Source organism: Papio anubis, chromosome 9 (genome assembly GCF_008728515.1).
Source record: "Papio anubis isolate 15944 chromosome 9, Panubis1.0, whole genome shotgun sequence".
NCBI classification, from domain to species: domain Eukaryota; kingdom Metazoa; phylum Chordata; class Mammalia; order Primates; family Cercopithecidae; genus Papio; species Papio anubis.
In genome coordinates this window covers 114,631,977-114,651,753 of record NC_044984.1, presented here as the reverse complement: position 1 = coordinate 114,651,753, position 19,777 = coordinate 114,631,977, and the positions used below count along the sequence as shown (strand labels likewise).

The 19,777-nt window shown below is 48.7% G+C and overlaps 1 protein-coding gene and 1 non-coding gene across 3 annotated transcripts in view; one reads left to right on the top strand and one right to left on the bottom strand.

The window, feature by feature from the left end:
- Positions 1-5,280: 5,280 nt before the first annotated feature.
- Positions 5,281-5,387, top strand: LOC116268983. Its single transcript, XR_004176310.1, has one exon. It is a non-coding gene; the product is annotated as a U6 spliceosomal RNA (small nuclear RNA).
- SIRT4 (sirtuin 4) overlaps positions 5,383-19,777 on the bottom strand; it is a 20,480-nt gene continuing 6,085 nt past the window's right edge. Inside the window, exons 2-5 of one of the 2 annotated variants that reach the window (XM_003907246.5) lie at positions 13,846-14,039; positions 11,899-12,396; positions 5,873-6,167; positions 5,383-5,739 (exon numbers count right to left, since the gene is read on the bottom strand). In XM_003907246.5, coding sequence (XP_003907295.1) covers positions 5,587-5,739; positions 5,873-6,167; positions 11,899-12,396; positions 13,846-13,871 — 972 coding nt within the window. In that variant the 5' untranslated portion in view covers positions 13,872-14,039 and the 3' untranslated portion in view covers positions 5,383-5,586. The remainder of the gene's footprint in view (positions 5,740-5,872; positions 6,168-11,898; positions 12,397-13,845; positions 14,040-19,777) is intronic. The other variant, XM_021923024.2, reaches the window with a different exon arrangement.

Below are 19,777 nucleotides of genomic sequence, written 5' to 3'. Positions count from 1 at the left end.
CTAAAACCATGACAGCAGAGCACAACTGCCGAGGCAACTGAGTGGAGACACAACGCAAAGTTATGCTTGAGGCTGGTGTTGTGCAGCTGGGACCGCAGAACCAGGCCAGTGGCAAACTGATAGCACCCACTACTAGTGTGTCACTCTAATGAAGGGTACATGCAAGTGGGTTAGGAGCTGCCACAATGGTAGAAAGCAAAAGACTTAAAGCAAGGAGACAGACGTGAGGAGTGTCAGCTTCAGGAAATACCACCTTCCTCTTGGGGTGCATTTTTTGGTGGAAAGAATTCCATCTCAGGAGGAAATATGAACAAAGCAAACATTCCAAAGGCTCTCCAGACTTGATTTCATCATTCATGCCAGTTCTGAGGTGCGAAAAGAGCCTGCCTTCCCTCCCTGGCTGCCTAATCTGCTCTCCATTGGCCATTATATTTTTTTTGTTTGTTTAAGTGCAGAAATCTTGGGCAAGGCCACTACATTGTAACCATTCCTGGTCTCCTTGGCCAAGTGTACTACTGGTTTTTACTTCAACTTTAGGCTGGCCACCTTTCCCACAATCTGATCATGATCTGCAGACAAATTAGATTGCTAAAAAAAGAAAAAAAACTATGCCAGACGTGGTGGCTCATGCCTGTAATCCCAACACTTTGGGAGGCCAAGGCGGGCAGATCGCTTGAGGTTAGGAGATTGAGACCAGCCTGGCCAACATAGTGAAACCCCGTCTCTACTAAAAACACAAAAATTAGTTGGACATTGTGGCGCACACCTATAATCCCAGCTACTTGGGAGGCTGAGGCAGGAGAATCACTTGAACCCTGGAGTTGGGGGTTTCAGTGCACTGCACTCCAGCCTGGTGACAGAGCAAGACTCCATCTCAAAAAAGAAAAGAAAAAGAAAAAACTGGAAGAAAAGTCTGCTTCACGGCTGGGTGTGGTGGCTCAAGCCTGCCGTCCCAGCACTTTGGGAGAGCCAAGACAGGGGGATCCGAGGTCAGGAGGTCGAGACCATCCTGGCTAAGGCAGGTGAAACCCGTCTCTACTAAAAAATACAAAACTAGGCGGTATGGTGGCTCAAGCCTGTAATCCCAGCACTTTGGGAGGCGAGGCAGGCGGATCGAGGTCAGGAGGTCGAGACCATCCTGGCTAGCATGGTGAAACCCGTTCTATAAAAATACAAAACAGCGAGGCGGTGGCTGAGCCCTGTAGTCCCAGCTACTCGGAGGAGGCTGAGGCAGGAGGAATGGGCGTGAACCGGGGCGGGCAGTGAGCTGAGATCCGACCACTGCACTCCCAGCCTGGGAGGCAGGCCGAGACTCGATCTCAAAAAAAAATACAAAAACAGCGGGCGGGGTGGCGGAACCTGTAGTCCCAGCTAGGGAGGAGGCTGAGGCAGGAGAATGGCGTAAACCGGAGGCAGAGCTTGCAGTGAGCTGAGATCAAGCCACTGCACTCCAACCCGGGTGACAGAAGCTGAGACTCCGTCTCAAAAAAAAAAAAAAAACAAAAAGAAAAGTCTACTTCAATTCTAGTCCTGAAAAGCTCTCTGACATATGAGTGTGACCTTAGGTAAATCTGGATTTTAGTTTATTAAGAAATAAAATGGGCCAGGCGGTGGCTCACGCCTGTAATCCCAGCACTTTGGGGAGGCGAGGTGGGCAGATCCGCGAGGTTGGGAGATCGAGACCATCCTGGCTAACACAGTGGCAGCTGTCTCTACTAAAATACAAAAATTAGCGAGGGCATAGTGGCCAAGCGCCTGTAGTCCCAGCTACCGGGGAGGCTGAGGCAGAGAATGGTGTGAACCTAGAGATGAAGACTTGCAGTGAGCGAGATCTACATGCACTCCAGCCTGGGTGACAGAGCAAGAGTCTGTCTTAAAATTAAAAAAAACACAAAAAAAAAACTTTTTATTTTTTTTATTTTGTTATTTATTTATTTATTTTGAGACAGGATCTATGTCACCCAGGCTGGGTACAGTAAGCTCAACTCCTGCAACCTCCGCCTCCTGAAGTCAAGCGATTCTCCTGGTAGCCTCCCGAGCAGCTGGGATTACCGGCTCCGCTACCATGCCCAGCTAATTTTTTTTGTAATTTTGAAGTAGAGACAGAGACTCACCATCCTGCCCTGGCTGGTCTCGAACCCCTGTCCTGTCAAATAAGGAAACAAGGCATAAGGCCAGCGTGGTGGCTCACTGTAATCCCAGCACTTTAGGATGCCAAGGCAGGTGGATCACCTGAGGTCAGGAGTTGAGGCCAGCCTGGCCAGCATGGTGAACCCATCTACTAAAAATACAAAAAATTAGCTGGATGTGGTGGGCGGGTGCCTGTAATCCCAGCTGCTTAGGAGGCTGAAGCAAGAGATCACTTGAACTCAGGAGGTGGAGGTTGCAGTGAGCTGAGATCATGTCACTGCACTCCAGCCTGGACAACAGAACAGACACTGTCTCAAAGAAGCAGGCAGTGGCTCATGCCTTTAATCCAGCACTTTGGGGGAGGCCAAAGGTGGGCCCGGATCACCTGAGGTCAGGAGTTTGAGATAAGACTGACCAACATGGAGAAACCCGTCTCCACTAAAAATACAAAAATTTGCCAGGTGTGGTGGCACATGCCTGTAATGCCAGCTACTCGAGGAGGCTGAGGCAGAAGAATTGCTTGAGCCCAGGAGGTGGAGGATATAGTGAGCCAAGATCGTGCCATTGCACTCCAGCCTGGACAACAGAGTGAAACTCATCTCAAAAAAAAAAAAAAAAAGGCATCCACTGACTGGGCACGGGTTGCTCACGCCTATAATCCCGGCACTTTTGGGAGGCCAGCGGGTCAGATCACTTGAGATCAGGAGTTTGAGACCAGCCTGGCCAACATGGTGAAATCTGTCTCTACTAAAATACAAAATTAGCCAGGCGGTGGTGGCGCATGCCTGTAATCCCAGCTGGGAGGCTGAGGCAGGAGGCTCGCTTGAACCCGGGCAGAGGTTTACAGTAAAAGCCGATGCTCGTGTCATTGCACTCCAACCTGGGCAACAAAACTCAGTCTCAAAAAATGTGAGCCGAGGCGGGAGGTGGCTCAAGCCTGTAATCCCAAGCACTTTGGGAGGAGGCCGAGATGGGAGATCCGCGAGGTCAGGAGATCGAGACCATCCACAGCTAACCTGATTGAAACCCCGTCTCTACTAAGAAATACAAAAATAGCCGGGAGGCCGAGGTGGCGCCTGTAGTCCCAGCTACTGGGAGGCTGAGGCGGGAGGTAAGTGAACCGGGGCCGAGGCTGCAGTGAGCTGAGATCGGCCTGCACTCCAGCCTGGAGCCAGCCTTGAGACTCTAAAGTCTCAAAAAAAAAAAAAAAAAAAAAAATATGAAGTGACAGAATAGGCAGAAACAGAATGATTAGTTGTGTAAGGAACTAACGGGTGATAATTGCAGTGGTGGGAAACAGGAAATGACTGCTAATGGGCCCAAAATGTCTTCTTGGGATGATAAAAATGTTCTAGAATTAGATAGTAGTGATCAAGCACACCTTTGTGGAGTGCGCAAAAAACAAGTCAATTGTACATTTTTAAAGAGTATATTTTATGTTGTATAAATTATTATTTCAAAATTATTATTTTTAAAAGTGGGGAAAAAGCAATGGCAGATTCTGGAACATTTAGTGTCTTAAAGAGCTACATGTCTAGAATTTGAAAACCCGTGTATTTCAGCAGCTTAATGGCATTAAAAATTAGCTTTTGCCAGGCAGCGGTGGCTCAGCTTGTAATCCTAGCACTTTGGGAGGCGGCCGAGGATCACCAGGTCAGGAGATTGAGACCATCCTGGCTAACAGGGTGGCTCCCGTCTCTACTAAAAAATACAAAAATGAGCCAGGCAGGTGGCCGGGGTGCCTGTAGTCCCAGCTACCGGGAGGCTGAGGCAGGAGAATAGGCGTGAACCTGGGAGGTGGAGATTGCAGTGAGCGAGATGCTTCCCTGCCCCCTCCAGCCTGGGCCACAGAGCGAGACTCCGTCTCAAAAAAAAAAAATTTAGCTTTGAGGCCAGGCTCGGTGGCTCATGCCTGTTATCCCAGTACTTTGGGAGGCTGAGGCAGGTGGATCACTTGAGGTCAGGAGTTTGAAACCAGCCTGGCCACCATGGTGAAACCCCCGTCTCTACTGAAAATACAAAAATTAGCGGGTATGGTGGTGGGGCGCCTGTAGTCCCAACTACTCGGGAGGCTGAGACAGGAGAATCGCTTAAACCCAGGAGGCAGAGGTTGCAGTGAGCCAAGATCATGCCACTGCACTCTAGTCTGGGCTACAGAATGAGACTCCATCTCAAAAAAAAAACAAAAAAAAAAAAAAAAACACAATGCCTGGGCATGGTGGTTCATGCCTGTAATCTCAGCACTTTGGGAGGCCAAGCAGGCAGATCACTTGAGGTCAGGAGTTTCAGACCAGCTTGGCCAATATGGTAAAACTCCATCTCTACCAAAACTATAAAAAATTAGCCAGGTGTGTGGCCAGGCGCAGTGGCTCAAGCCTGTAATCCCAGCACTTTGGGAGGCGAGATGGAAGTGAATCACAAGATCAGGAGGTCGAGACCATCCTGGCTAACCCGGTGAAACCCCATCTCTACTAAAAAGTACAAAACCAGCCCGAGGCTGGTGGGGCACCTGTAGTTCCAGCTACTCGGGGAGGCGCTGAAGGCAGGAGAATGGCATGAACCGGGGAGGCTGAGGCTTGTAGTGAGCTGAGATCACAAGCCCACTGCACACACTCCAGCCTGAAGCTGACAGAAGCAGAACTCAAGTCTCAAAAAAAAAAAAAAAAAAGTAGCCAGGTGTGGTGTGGTACATGCACAAATCTCAGTTGCTGGGAGGCTGAGGCAGGAGAATCACTTGAACCCGGGAGGCGGAGGTTGCAACGAGGTGAGATCGCAACACTGCACTCCAGCCTGGGCAACAGAGCGAGACTCTGTCTCAAAAAAAAAAAAAAGTTTTGGCCGGGTGTGGTAGCTCATGCCTATAATCTCAGCACTTTGGGTGGCTGAGGCGGGTGGATGGCTTGAGCTCAGGACTTCGAGACCAGCTTGGGTGACAAAGTGAGACCCTGTCTGTACAAAAAATACAAAAAATTAGTTGGGCATGGTGGTGCACGCCTGTAGTCCTAGCTACTTGAGAGACAGAGGTGGGAGAATGGCTTGAACCTGGGAGGCAGAAGTTGCAGTGAGCTGAGGTCAGGTCATTGCACTTCAGCCTGGGTGATAGAGTCAGACCCTGTCTCAAAAAAAAAAAAAAGAAAAAAATTAGTGTTAGTGCTCTCTTCAGCAGCACATATACTAAAATTGGAATGATACAGAGAAGGTTAGCATGACCCCCGTGCAAGCATGACATACAAATTCATGAAGCATTTCATATAAAGCTGAACAAATTTATTTTTAAAAAATGAGTTTTAATTAAGAATATCCACACATTAAGATACCTAGAACCTTCTATACTTTGTCAGTGCACCCTACTCTGTCGAATGGGAACTGGAATCTGTTATCTGAGAAGGCAATTACCTTTAGCAGCAAGACTCAAGTGAGAGTCCCTGTTCCAGGTTCTGGAACATCAGGCTGTGGTCAGCGTGGGTCTATCAAAGGCAGCAACTCTCCACAACGAGAATTCAGTTTCAGACATGCCAAGTCATCTGACCGTGTGGGCCCAATGTTCAGTATTGCAATCGGCAGCTTCTTCTCCTGGGCAGTGAGGATAAACCTGTAACTGGAGTATACCTGCATGGGTAAAAGACACACATAAGAATGTCTAGGTTCTCTAGCTCTAGAAAAAGTTAAACCAAACAGGGGGTCTCTCCAGGACTCCCAATCCCGCACAGGGGGCGGTTACCACTCTGGCCAAGTCAGATACCTGCAAGGATGATCCCACCACCAAGAGGGAGTCGGCTTCTTTTACACGCTTGTGCACAAAATCAACCTTGTCAGGGTTCACTGTGTCCCCGAAGAAAACGACATCTGGTTTCAGATGGCCTCCACATTGAACGCAGGATGGGACCTGAAAGCTCCGGACTTGCTCCTCTGAGAGAAAGACGTCACCATCAGGAGCCAGACCATAGGCCTCAGCACTCCAGGTGGGGTTCAGGACTTGGAAGCGCTCTTGCAGCACCCCCCGGGGAGTCTGTTCCCCACAATCCAAGCACAGGACCCTGGAACCAAGGAAGACGCTGACTGAACAGTATGTCCTTGGGAGGGACAAAGCTGTCAGAGATGTTTCGTCCCCAACCATTTTCAGCCCTTCCATTGCTGTTTCTTTCCCTAACACACAATCCCCACCCCATTTTAGCCATACTTTCTATTTTATATATATATATTTTTTTGGAGACAGGGTCTGGCTGTTGCCCAGGCTGGAATGCAGTGGCATGATCTCAGCTAACTGCAGCCTCAACCTCCTGGCCTCAAGTGATCCTCCCACTTTGGCCTCCCAAAGTGCTGGGATTACAGGTGTGAAACACTGCGCCCGGCCCGTCTGTTTCCTTCCTGTACACTCCTTCCTAACCTTCTGCTATAGCTCACTTTTATGCTTAACATGACTGCAAATGCTTTGCCTGCTGGTTTCCTTAGTGCCCAAACCTGCGTTTTTCCCTCTATCCTTTCCCTTGCTCATCTGCCGCATTTGCCACTGTCTATCACCATCCCCTCTAAAATGCTTCTCCTTCTTGGTTTCCAGGACACAGTGTCTCCTGGTTCGTTCCCTTCTCACCTCTTTTTTTTTTTTTTTTTTTTTTTTTGAGAGGGAGTTTCACTCTTATTGCCCAGGCTGGAGTGCAATGGCACGATCTTGGCTCGCTGCAACCTCCTCCTCGTGGGCTCAAGTGATTCTCCTGCCTCAGCCTCCTGAGTAGCTGGGATTACAGGCATGCGCCACAACACCCAACTAATTTTTTTAGTATTTTTAGTAGAGACGGGGTTTCTCCATGTTGGTCAGGCTGGTCTCAAACTTCCGACCTCAGGTGATCCACCCACCTCGGCCTCCCAAAGTGCTGGGATTACAGGTGTGAACCACCACACCCGGCCCTCCTTTTCACCTCTGTAATCACCAGAGCTTGAGCCAGTGTGGGGGAGCATTTTGTGTCTGTTTTTATTTTTTTATTTTTATTTTTATTATTTATTGTATTTATTTATTTATTTATTTTTTTGAAACAGAGTTTCGCTCTTGTTGCCCAGGCCAGAGTGCAATGGCACGATCTCAGCTCACCACAACCTCCGCCTCCCAGGTTCAGGCAATTCTCCTGCCTCAGCCTCCCAAGTTGCTGGGATTACAAGCATGTGCCAGCACGTCCGGCTAATTTTGTATTTTTAGTAGAGATAGGGTTTCTCCATGTTGAGGCTGGTCTCAAACTTCTGACCTCAGGTGATCCACCCGCCTCGGCCTCCCAAAGTGCTGGGATTACAGGCATGAGCCACGACGCTCGGCCTATTTTTTTATTTTTTTAAGGGACAGGGTCTTGGCCAGGCGTGGTAGCTCTTACCTGGAGTGCAGTGGCATGATTATAGCTCACTGCAGCCTCGAACTCCTAGGCTCAAGCAATCCTCCTGCCTTAGCCTTCCAAAGTGCTGGGACTACAGGTGTGAGCCACCACATCCAGCCTCATTTTTCTCCTTTTAGTTCTAGTCAGCCATCAGATTATGTTGATTTTCTTCTCTTAAAGGCCCCTGTGGGCGAGCCTTGATAGCTCAAGCCTGTAATCCCAGCACTTTGGGAGGCGAGGCGGGTGGATCCGCGAGGTCGAGTCGAGACATGCAGCTGGCCTACAGTGAAACCCGTCTCTTAAAATACAAAAAAACTTAGCGAGGAGGCCGAGGTGGTAGGAGCCTGTAGTCCCAGCTACTTTCGGGGAGGCTGAGGCAGGAGAATGGTAAACCGGAGGCCGGAGCTTTGCAGTGAGCTGAGATCGGCCTGCACTCCAGCCACCTGGGTGACAGGCGAGACTCCGTCTCAAAAAAAAAAAAAAAAAAAAGGCCCCCTGTGGCCAGGTATGGTGGCTCACACCTTATAACCCCAGCACTTTGGGAGAGTAAAGAGAATCACTTGAGCCAAGGAGTTCCAGACCAGTCTGGGTAGATAGCAAGACCCTGTCTCTACAAAAAAAAAATTTTTTTTTCTTGTCTTTTTGTTTTTTGGGACGGGGTCTTGCTCTGTCGCTCAGGCTGGAGTGCAATGGCGCGATCTCGGCTCACTGCAACCTCCGCCTTCTGGGCTAAAGCGATTCTCCTGCCTCAGCCTCCCGAGCAGGTGGGATTACAGGCGCCTGCCACCAGGCCCAGCTAATTTTTGTGATCTACCCACCTCAGCCTCCCAAAGTGCTGAGTCTACAGATGTGAACCACCATGCCTGGCCAAAAAATATTTTTTTTAATTAGCTGGAGTTCTAATTACCTAGGAGTTCTAGGTTACAGGGAGCTATAATGGCACCATTGCACTCTAGCCTGGGTGTCAGAGCCAGACCCTGTCTAAATAAGAAGAAAAGGCCAGGCCGGGCGCGGTGGCTCACACCCATAATCCCAGCACTTTGGGCGGTCAAGGTGGGTGGATCACTTGAGATCAGGAGTTTGAGACCCGCCTGGCCAACATGGTGAAACCCCGTCTTTACAAAAATACAAAAAAATTAGCCGGGTGTAGCGGCGCGCACCTGTAATCCCAGCTACTCGGGAGGCTGAGACAGGAGAATTACTTGAACCCAGGAGGCAGAGGTTACAGTGAGCCAAGATCGGGCGGCTGCACACTCCAGCCTGGGTGACAGAGTGAGACTGCATCTCAAAAACAAAACAAAACAAAACAAAAAACCACCAACAACAAAAAACAGGCTAAGATAGAGGTAAGCAAATATTTGTATTTTTAGTAGAGATGGGGTTTCACTGTGTCAGCCAGGATGGTCTCAGACTCTTGACCTCAAGTGATTTGCCTGCCTCTCTGCCTCCCAAAGTGCTGAGATTACAGGCATGAGCCACCGCACCCATCCCAGTTTCCTTTCTCTCTGTTTTTTTTTTTTTTGATGGAGTTTCGCTCTTGTTGCCCAGGCTGCAGGCTGGAGTGCAGTGGCACAATCTCGGCTCACCACAACCTCCACCTACTAGGTTCAAGCAATTCTCCTGCCTCAGCCTCCCGAGTAGCTGGGATTACAGGCATGCACCACCACGCCCGGCTAATTTTGTATTTTTAGTAGAGACGGGGTTTCTCCATGTAGGTCAGGCTGGTCTTGAACTCCTGACCTCAGGTGATCTGTCCGACTCAGCCTCACAAAGTGCTGAGATTGCAGGCGTGAGCCACCGCACCTGGCCAATTTCCTTTCTTAAATTTTTTTTTGTAAAGACGGAGTCTGGCTGTGTTACCCAGGCTGGTCTTGATCTCCTAACCTCAAGCAATCCTCCTGCCTTGGCCTCTTGAGTTGCTGGGATGACAGATATGAACCACAGCACCCTGGTGCACACAGTTTTCTTACAAGCAGTTTCCTGTGTCTGTCTTGCTTCAGATGTTCTCTGCCCATGGAAGCCTCCTTGGGAGGAGCAGAGTCAAAATGTTAGGGAATCAATTTCCCTAGAGTGATCCTGGACCCATGAGGGATGAAAGATGGTGAATAAATACCCTAGCTTCAGGGCCAAGCACAGTGGCTTACACTTGTAATCCCAGCACTTTGAGATGCCAAGGCAGGAGGATCATGTGAGCCCAGGAGTTTGAGACCAGCCTGGGCAACATAGTAAGACTTCATCTCTACAAAAAAATAAAAATTAAATTAAAAATTAACGCCGGGCGCAGTGGCTCACGCCTGTAATCCCAGCACTTTGGGAGGCCGAGGCCCGAGTAGGATCCTGAGTCAAGGAGATCGAGACCCGCAGTGAAACCCGTCTCTACTAAAAAATACAAAAAATTAGCGAGGCCCGAGGTGGCGGGCCTGTAGTCCCAGCTTCTTTCCCGGGAGGCTGAGGCAGGAGAATGCGTAAACCCGGAGATGAGGAGCTTGCAGTGAGCGAGATCGGCCATGCACTCCTAGCCTGGGCGGCAGAAGCGAGACTGGAGTCTCAAAAAAAAAAATTAGCTGGGCATGGTGGCGTTTGCCTGTAGTCCCAGCTACTTAGGAAGCTGGGGTGAAAGGATCACTTGAGCCCAGGAGTTGAGGCTATAGTGAGCTATAATCACACCACTGCACTCCAGTCTGTGTGACAGGTGAGGAAACTGTCACACACATGCGTGCACACACACAAACACAAAGAAAAGAAAGAAAAAGAGAAAAAGGGGCCGAGGTGTGATTGGCTCAAGCCTGTAATCCCAGCACTTTGGGAGGCGAGGCAGGCCGGATCCGCGAGGTCAGAGATCCCGAGACCATCCCTGGCTAACAGTGAAACCCGATCTCTACTAAAAATACAAAAAACTTAGCCCGAGGCCGAGGTGGCGAGCGCCTGTAGTCAGCTACCGGGAGGCTGAGGCAGGAGAATGGCGGGGAACCGGGCGGAGCTTGCAGTGAGCTGAGACCCGGCCACAGCACTCCAGCCTGGGCGACAGAAGCCGAGACTCCGTCTCAAAAAAGAAAGAAAAAGAAAAAAATCACCTAAGCTTGCTTAACTTTTGAGACGAACTTTGCTCCTGTTGCCTATAGGCTGGCATGTAGTGGCATGATCTCAGCTCACTGGAACCTCCACCTCCCAGGTTCAAGCAATTCTCCTGCCTCAGCCTCCTGAGTAGCTGGAATTACAGGTATGTGCCACCACGTCCAACAAATTTCTGTAGTTTTAGTAGAGACGGGGTTTCACCATGTTGACCAGGTTGATCTTGAACCCCTGACCTCCAAAGTGCTGGGATTACAGGCGTGAGCCACCACAACAGGCCTCAACTTTTCTTAAAAAAAAACATATATATATATGTGTGTGTGTGTGTGTGTGTATATATATAATTTACTTTATTTATATAGAGACAGAGTCTCACTGTGTTGGCCAGGTTGGTCCTGAACTGTTGGCCTCAAGCAGTCTTCCTGTCTCAGCCTTCCAAAGTGCTAGGATTACAGGCATAAGCCATTGTGCACCATCCTCAACTTTTTTTTTTTTTTTTGAGGCGAGGTCTTGCTCTGTCGCCCAGGCTCGGAAGGTCTTTAATGACGGATCTCCATTCACTCTGGCTATCCCACTCATTCTCCCGCCTCAGCACTACTCGGTAACTGGACTGGCATCCCACCGCCAGGCATAGTTGTATTTTTCACAATGAAGGCGGGGTTCACCGATGTTGCTCCAGGATGGTCTCGATCTGCGATCGCCGTCTGGCTGCCTCTAGGCCTCTTATTTCAGCTCGACTTTCTTTTTTTGAGATGGAGTCTTGCTCTGTTGCCCAGTCTGGAGTGCAGTGGTGCAATCTTGGCTTACTGCAGCAACCTCTGCCTCCCAAGAGATTTTCCAGCCTCAGCCTCCCAAGTAGCTGGGATTACAGGCATGTGCCACCATGACCGCCTAATTTTTGTATTTTTAGTAGAAATGGGGTTTCACCATGTTGGCCAGGCTGGTCTCGAACTCCTGAGCTCACATGATCTGCCCGCCTTATTCTCCCAAAGTGCTGGGATTACAGGCATGAGCCACTGCGCCCAGCCCCAGCCCTCAAGTTTCACTGAGCAATCCTCAGACATGTCCTAGACAGTTGGAGGGTTCCTCACAGGACTGAACCCCAGTGCCCAAAGCAGTAACCTACTCATTAACACACCCTTTCCTGGCTTTCCTCTCTTTTCTGTTTTACGTCCTCACTCCATCAATGAATTTACTGGAATCAACTCCAAAATAAACAACTTGTTCTGAAATCCTTTTCTCAAGGTCTAAGACTGCGGTGATCAAGACAGCCAAGGTTCCTACTCTCCCAAAACAACACACGGGTTTGCGTTCAAATCATGTACACCTCCTGCACCTGTGCATGCATCCGTGGAGCTCTGTCAGGCGCCGACTCCCTGCCTTGGTGTGCAAGGCATCCACATTTTGGGTCACCAACCAGTACAGCTTTCCGAGTTTCTCCCAGGTACTCAAAGCCCAGTGTGCAGGGTTAGGCTGGTGGGAGGAGAATTGAGGCCAGCCCACAAAGTTTCTCGCCCAGTACCGCTGGCGGATTGGGGCACTCCGGACAAAATCGCCATGCTGGATGGGCCTGCGGTCAGTGCGGGCATAAAGCCCCACCTTTTCTGACCTGTAGTCTGGTATCCCCGACTCGGTGGAGATTCCTGCCCCAGTCATTACGAGGAGTCTCTTGGAAAGTGTGATGAAGCGCTGTAACTCTTTGACCTTCTCAGGGTCCAAAGGAGGACTTGCTGGCACAAATAACCCAATGGAAGCTTTCGAGCACTGCCAGCTGGGGTTTGCGATCCAATGGCCTTTTGCTGACTTGAAAGTCAACCCAAAGCTCATCTTCATTCTAGAGAAAAAGAAACCTCATGTGAGAAAGTGGGGTTTTTTTTTTCTCATTTTTTGTTTCTTTGTTTGTTTTGTTTTTTGAGACAGAGCGTCCCTCCGTTGCCCAGGCTAGAGTACAGTGGCGCAATCTCATCTCACTGCAACCTCCGCCTCCTAGGTTCAAGTGATTCTCCTGCCTCAGCCTCCCAAATAGCGGGATTACAGGCGTGTGCCACCACACCCAGCTAATTTTTTTGTATTTTACTAGAGACGGAGTTTCACCATGTTGGCCAGGCTGGTCTCAAACTCCTGACCTCAGGTGATCTGCCTGCCTCGGCCTCCCAAAGTGTTGGGATTACAGCCGTGAGCCACCGCACCCGGCCCCATTCATTCTTTTTTGAGCCAGCATCTCACTCTGTCACCCAGGCTGGAGTGCAGTGGCATGATCTTGGCTCACTGTAACCTCTGCCTCCCGGGTTCAAGTGATTCTCCTGCCTCAGACTCCAGAATAGCCGGGACTATAGGTGAGCGCCACCATGCCCAGCTAATTATTGTATTTTTAGTAGAGACGGGGTTTCACCATGTTGGCCAGGCTGCTCTCGAACTCCTGAGCTCTAGTGATCTGCCCACCTCAGCCTCCCAACGTGCTGGGATTACAGGTGTGAGCCTCCAAGCCTGGCCCTAATAAGTCAGGTTTTGTTTGATTTTGTTCATGTAATTAAGCACACATACACACTCCTTTTATTTTTTCATTTCCCCCTTATTTTAGTTTACCTTCCACTGCAAGCTCTGCTACTTGGATACATCAGAGAGACAAGACCCCTGCCTGTCAGCTTTTCTAGCTGTAACTATATAGGGCCGGGTGCTGTGGCTCACGTCTGAAATCCCAGCACTTTGGGAGGCTGAGGTAGGCAGATCACTTGAGATCAGGAGTTCCAGACATGCCTGACCAACATGGTGAAACCCCGTCTCTACTAAACCTACAAAAAAATTTAGCCGGGAGTGGTGGCACGTGCCCGTAATCCCAGCTACTGGGGAGGCTGAGACAGAATTGCTTGAACCCGGGAGTGGGAGGTTGCAGTGAGCCAAGGTCGCGCCATTGCACTCCAGCCTGGGCGAAGAAGCGAGACTCCGTCTCAAAAAAAACCCTTTGACATATTATTTGATATAATGCATAAATCCTCTAGTGACATGCAACCCGTATGTAAACATTATTTTATGCTTGGCTTTCCAGATCTGAGATCAGGACCCCGCTTTCTCCTTGACATTCCACAGTAACACGTGAACAGCTAAACAAACACACATTCCGGTTTCCCGAGACCAAAGGGCCAGGGAAACCCCAGCTGAAAACGTGCATCAGCCGAACAACTGCTCTCTTCCAGGTCCCACTAAGGGCAAAGAGGAGAAATAGAATCCCTCACAAGAAATCCACAACTTCTAGAAACCCGCAGCACGCACAGAACACACTTACCTCTCACAGCTCTGCGGACACTTCATACCCCACAGCGGGGCTGTCTGATTACATTTGCATTTTGGGACATGTAGTCCAGAAAGATTAAATTATCAGAGAAAAACTACAAGTCCCATAATCTTCCGCGTCTCGCAATTGACGGCTCCAGATCATCCAGGATCGCCCCCTGTCGGCTCTTTCTGGTCAGAGGTCCTCTGTTAATATAAAAGCTTTTAATCATGGATTGTTTGTTTTCAATTTTTGTGGGCACTTAGTAGGTGTATATATTTATGGTGTACATAAGTTTTTTGTGCGTGTTTTCTTTTTTCTTTTCTTTTAAGACGGAGTTTTTCTTTTGAAAAAACTCCAGGCTGGAGTGCAATGGCACGATCTCGGCTCACTGCAACCTCCCCCTGCCAGGTTCAACCGATTCTCCTGCCTCAGCCTCCAGAGTAGCTGGGATTATTATTATTATTTATTTATTTATTTTTATTTATTTATTTTTTTTTTTTGAGTCGGAGTCTCGCTCTGTCGCCCAGGCTGGAGTGCAGTGGCGAGATCTCGGCTCATTGCAAGCTCCGCCTCCCGGATTCACGCCATTCTCCTGCCTCAGCCTCCCCAGTAGCTGGGACTACAGGCGCCCGCCACCACGCCCGGCTAATTTCTTTTTGTATTTTTAGTGGAGACAGGGTTTCACCATGTTAGCCAGGATGGTCTCAATCTCCTGACCTCGTGATCTGCCCACCTCGGGCTCCCAAAGTGATGGGATTACAGGCCTGAGCCACGCGCCCGGCCTATTTTTGTATTTTTAGTACAGACGGGGGTTTCGCCATGTTGGCCAGGCTGGTCTTGAACTCCTAACCTCAGGTGATCCGCACGCCTTGACCTCCCAAAGTGCTGGGATTATAGGCGTGAGCCACCGCGCCTGGCCATCTTTTCTCTTATTTTTTGTCTTCTTTTCTTTTCTCTGTGCCTATCTATGCTTTACCTACATGGGATGTTTTGATACAAACATGCAATGTGAAATAAGCACATCATTAACCATGAATCTAGATTTGACTTTTTAAAAAGTTTTTGTATTTTTAGTAGAGACAGAGTTTCACAATGTTGGCCAGGCTGGTCTCCAACTCCTGAGCTCAAGTGATCCAGGCTGGTCTTGAACTCCCAACCTCAGGTGATCGGCCAGCCTCGGCCTCCCAAAGTGCTGGGATTACAGGCCTGAGCCACTGCGCCTGACCTAGATTTGACTAATTCTAAACATCAGAGTTTGTAATCCTTTTCATTCACAGCGACAGAATCAAGTTCTTACCTTGAACTTGCAAAGAAATGCATTTATACATATCTAAAAAAGTGATAGTTTGTGGTTTTTTTTTTTTTTTTTTTTTTTTTTTTTTTGAGACCGAGTCTGGCTCTGTGGCCCACCCAGGCTGGAGTGCAGTGGCGCGATCTCAGCTCACTGCAAGCTCCAGCTCCCGGGTTCACGCCATTCTCCTGCCTCAGCCTCCCAAGTAGCTGGGACTACAGGCGCCTGCCACCACGCCCGGCTAATTTTTTGTATTTTTAGTAGAGATGGGGTTTCACCTTGTTAGCCAGGATGGTCTTGATCTCCTGACCTCATGATCTGCCCGTCTTGGCCTCCCAAATGCTGGGATTACAGGCACGAGCCTGCGCCCGACCTGTTTTTTTTTGTTTGAGACAGAGTCTCCCTCTGTGCACCAGGCTGGAGTGCAATGGGTGCCATCTCGGCTCCTGCAATCCTCCACCTCCGGGTCAGAGGCGTTCTCCTGCCTCAGTCTCCTGAGTAGCAGGGATTATAGGCGCGTGCCACTACGCCTTCCTGATTTTTTTTATTTTTAGTAGAGACAAGGTTTCACCGTGTTAGCCAGGATGGTCTTGATCTCCTGACCTCATGATCTGCCCGCCCTAGCTTCCCAAAGTGCTGGGATTACAGGCGTGAGCCACCGCGCCTGGCCAAAAGTGTTGTTTTTACAGTTAATATGAAGCCAAATATATTATACTTGGACTAATGTACTTAACCTGCTTGGCTTCTCCAATTCTATTTATCATCTTGTTTTTTTGTTAAGTTAATCAACACAATGCCTGTGTCTCACTCCCAGTGATTGTGATCTACAAATTTCCTAATTATTCCTAATGTGTAGACAACCAGAACTGCTGCTCTACAGCATGACCTAAATCAATACATTTATAAGTGCCTGTGGACATAAAGGTGGGCAGCTAGCAGGGACCTTGAAGACCACCTAAGGACTCCCTTCCCCCATTTTAAGAGGAATTGGGCTGAGCGCAGCGGTTCCCACCTGTAATCCCAACACTTTGGAAGGCCAAGGCAGGAGGATCACTTGAGCTCAAAAGTTTGAGACCAGCCTGGGCAACATAGTGAGACCCAATCACTACAAAAAATAAACAAAATTAGCCGGGTGTGGTGGTATGTGCCTGTAGTCCCAGCTACTCAGGAGGCTCAGGTGGGAGGATCACTTGGAGCCCAGGAGATCGAGGCTGCAGTGAGCCATAATTGTGCCACTGCACTTCAGCCTGGATGACAAAGTGAGATCCCATCTCTTTAAAAAATAATAATAATAAGTAAAGATGAACTGAAGTGCAGAGAAGTAATATGGAAGCTTGAGAAAGAGTTTCTAGGTTTTTGGTTCTATCGTTGTATCTTTGGAGGTAATATCGGTAAAATGACCGTTTAGTAGTTTGGGATGTGAGACAAACGTAAGAAGCCATGTTTGCTCATTTCTGCTTTTTTTTTTTTTTGAGATAGGATCTCGTTCTGTCACCCAGGCTGGAGTGCAGTTGTGACATCACAGCTCACTGCAGTTTCTACTTCCCAGGCCCAAGGGATCCTCCGACCTCAGCCTCTCAAGTAGCTGAGATCACAGGCATCCACCACCCCAGCTAAATTTTGTTAAGTTTTTATTTTGCTGAGACGGTCCTACTATGTTGCCCAGGTAATTGGAATCCCAAACTCCTCAGAATGCAAGGAGTCAGCACTTATTGGGATTACAGGCGAGCCAACATATGCCACATCTGCTTATTCTTTGGACTTGGCTAAACATTTCCATGAAGCCTCCTGACCGACAACATGCAGCCTCCAAGATGATGCTTTGAACAAAACAGAGGCCGGGAAGCAGTGGCCTGGGCCCTCCTGCCTGTAATCCCAGCACTTGGGAGGCCGAGAGGGCGGATCGTAGGTCAGGAGATCGAGACCATCCTACAATGACGTGAAACCCGCTCTACTAAAAATAATAAAAATTAGCCGAGCGTGGTGCCTGCAGTCCCCAGCTGGGAGGCTGAGGCAGGAATGGAACCCGGGAGGCGTGGGAGCTTGCAGTGAGCCGAGATCCGCCACTCCACTCCAGCAGAGCCTGTGGGACAGAGACTCCGCCTCAAAAAAAAAAAAAAAAGAAAAAAAAAAAAAGCAAAAAGAAAAACAACAGAATAGAGCACATAAGTATCTCCACAACCCTTTATCAAATTTCATATTCATTGTAAAGATAAACACAGGCCGGGCACGGTCACACCTGTAATCCCAGCACTTCTAAGTAGGCCAACGGGTGGGATCACCTGAGTCAGAGTTCGAGACTACCTGCCCAAATATGGCGAAACCACTAAAATTAGCCAGGCGTAGGATGCTTAACGAAGTTACTGAAGCAGACGATGGAGGGCGATTGCACTGATTCTGCTTTCCATGCCTGGCGCGTGATGAACAATACCCATCCTGTGCACACAATAATAATAATAATAGTTTACAAGTCTCAGCACTTTGGGAGGTTATGAATGGGAGGAGAGGTGAAACCCTCATTGCATTTAGTGGCCATCCCAGCTGAGCTGAGGGATGGAGGCGATGGGAGATCTGATGCACGCTTCACAGAGCCACCCGTCTCAAAAAAAAAAAAAAAAAAAATAATAATAATAATAATAATAATAGGGCCGGGCATGAGCCACTTTTAATTATTTAAAACCTGTTTTTTATTGTAGGACATGGTCTCACTCTTAGGGAGGTGGTGGTCTACCAGCCTCAACCTCTGGATTCAAAACCATCCTCCCACCAGCCTTCCTGGAGTAGCTGGGACTGGCAGGCCACGCCCAGCCACTTTTTTTTTTTGTAGAGACGGGGTTTTTCACCATGTTGCCCAGGCTGGTCTCAAACTCCTGGGCTCTTCAAAGGCTTTCCAAAGTGTTGTGATTACGGGAGTGAGCTACTGCGCCTGGCCGATTCTTTTTTTCCTTAGTGGAAAGGGAGTAGTAGCTCCAGCAACAGTGAAAGTCACTAGGCGGGGAAACTCATCTGACAGCCCCCCTCCTTTTTTCTTTTCTTTTCTTTTTTTTTTTTTTGAGACAGAGTCTCGCTCTGTCGCCCAGGCTGGGCTGCAATGGCCGGATCTCAGCTCACTGCAAGCTCCGCCTCCCAGGTTTACACCATTCTCCTGCCTCAGCCTCCCGAGTTGCTGGGACTACAGGCGCCCGCAACCTCGCCCGGCTAGTTTTTTTGTATTTTTTAGTAGAGACGGGGTTTCACCGTGTTAGCCAGGATGGTCTCGATCTCCTGACCTCGTGATCCGCCCGTCTTGGCCTCCCTAATTGCTGGGATTACAGGGTAGGGCCCCCGGGCCCGGCCACCCCCTTTTTTTTTTTTTTTTTCAAGGCTGCAGTGAGCCATGATCCTGTGACTGCACTCCAGCCACTGACAGCCCTTTCTGCATTAGTTAACCTGACCACATCTGCTGAAAGAACCAGAAGCTAGACTGAAATTTTCGTTGTCAAAAAAATTATAATCCCCCCAAAATTTAAAAATTAAAATCCAGCACATTTTCTGCACACATTTTCTGAGTATTTGATCATAACTTTAAAAAATGTGAAAACAGTGACATTCTCCTTCCCCACCCACCAATTTTACTATGAAAAAGCTCAAACCTATGTCATTTTTTCAGTTCTCCAAGTGGAATGACCATCACTAATAGAGACTGGTCGGGAATTCTATTGTGCTTCTAGGCCCCCAAAAATCTCATGCTCTGAGGAAAAGTTAGCTGAGTTTTCAATTTTTCTCATAGCGCTGGAAAATCATCCCTGGAAGGTGAAGTCATCCAAGTCTGTTTTGTTTTGTTTTCTTTCTTTTCTTTCCTTCATTCCTTCCTTCCTTTCTTCCTTCCTTCCTTTCTTCCCTCCCTCCCTCCCTCTCTCCCTCCCTTCCTTCCTTCTTTCTTTCTAATTTTTTGTATGCTTTTTTTTTATTTGTTTCTATTTCTTTCTTTCTTTTTTTTTTTTTTTTTGTCATCCAAGTCAGCTGGTGAAACACACAATTTCACTTCATAGCTACTGAGAGAGGGTAATGGGCCATGCATTCTAGAATTCTCAAGGGCTGGGAAGTTCCTTTGATACCCTCATGGGATTAGGATTAGGGCTTTAGTCTTTTTCTCTCTTTTTTTTTTTTTGAGATGGAGACTCCAGTCTGTCACCCAGGCTGGAGTGCAGTGGCGCAATCTCAGCTCACTGAAACCTCTGTCTCCTGGGTTCAAGCAATTCTCCTACGTCAGCCTCCCGAGTAGCTGGGATTACAGGCGCCCACCATCATGCCCAGCTAATTTTTTTTTTTTTTTTGTATGTTTAGTAGAGATGAGATTTCACCATCTTGGCCAGGCTGGTCTTGAACTCCTGACCTTGTGATCCACCCGCCTTGGCCTCCCAAAGTGCTGGGATTACAGGCGTGAGCCACCGCGCCTGGCGTAGTCTTTTTCTCACAACTCCACCCCACCCAGAATTAATGACTGTATCCTTGACTGGATGATCAAAGTAAAATAATCTAAATTCTAGGCCGGGCGCGGTGGCTCAAGCCTGTAATCCCAGCACTTTGGGAGGCCGAGACGGGTGGATCACGAGGTCAGGAGATCAAGACCATCCTGGCTGACACGGTGAAACCCCGTCTCTACTAAAA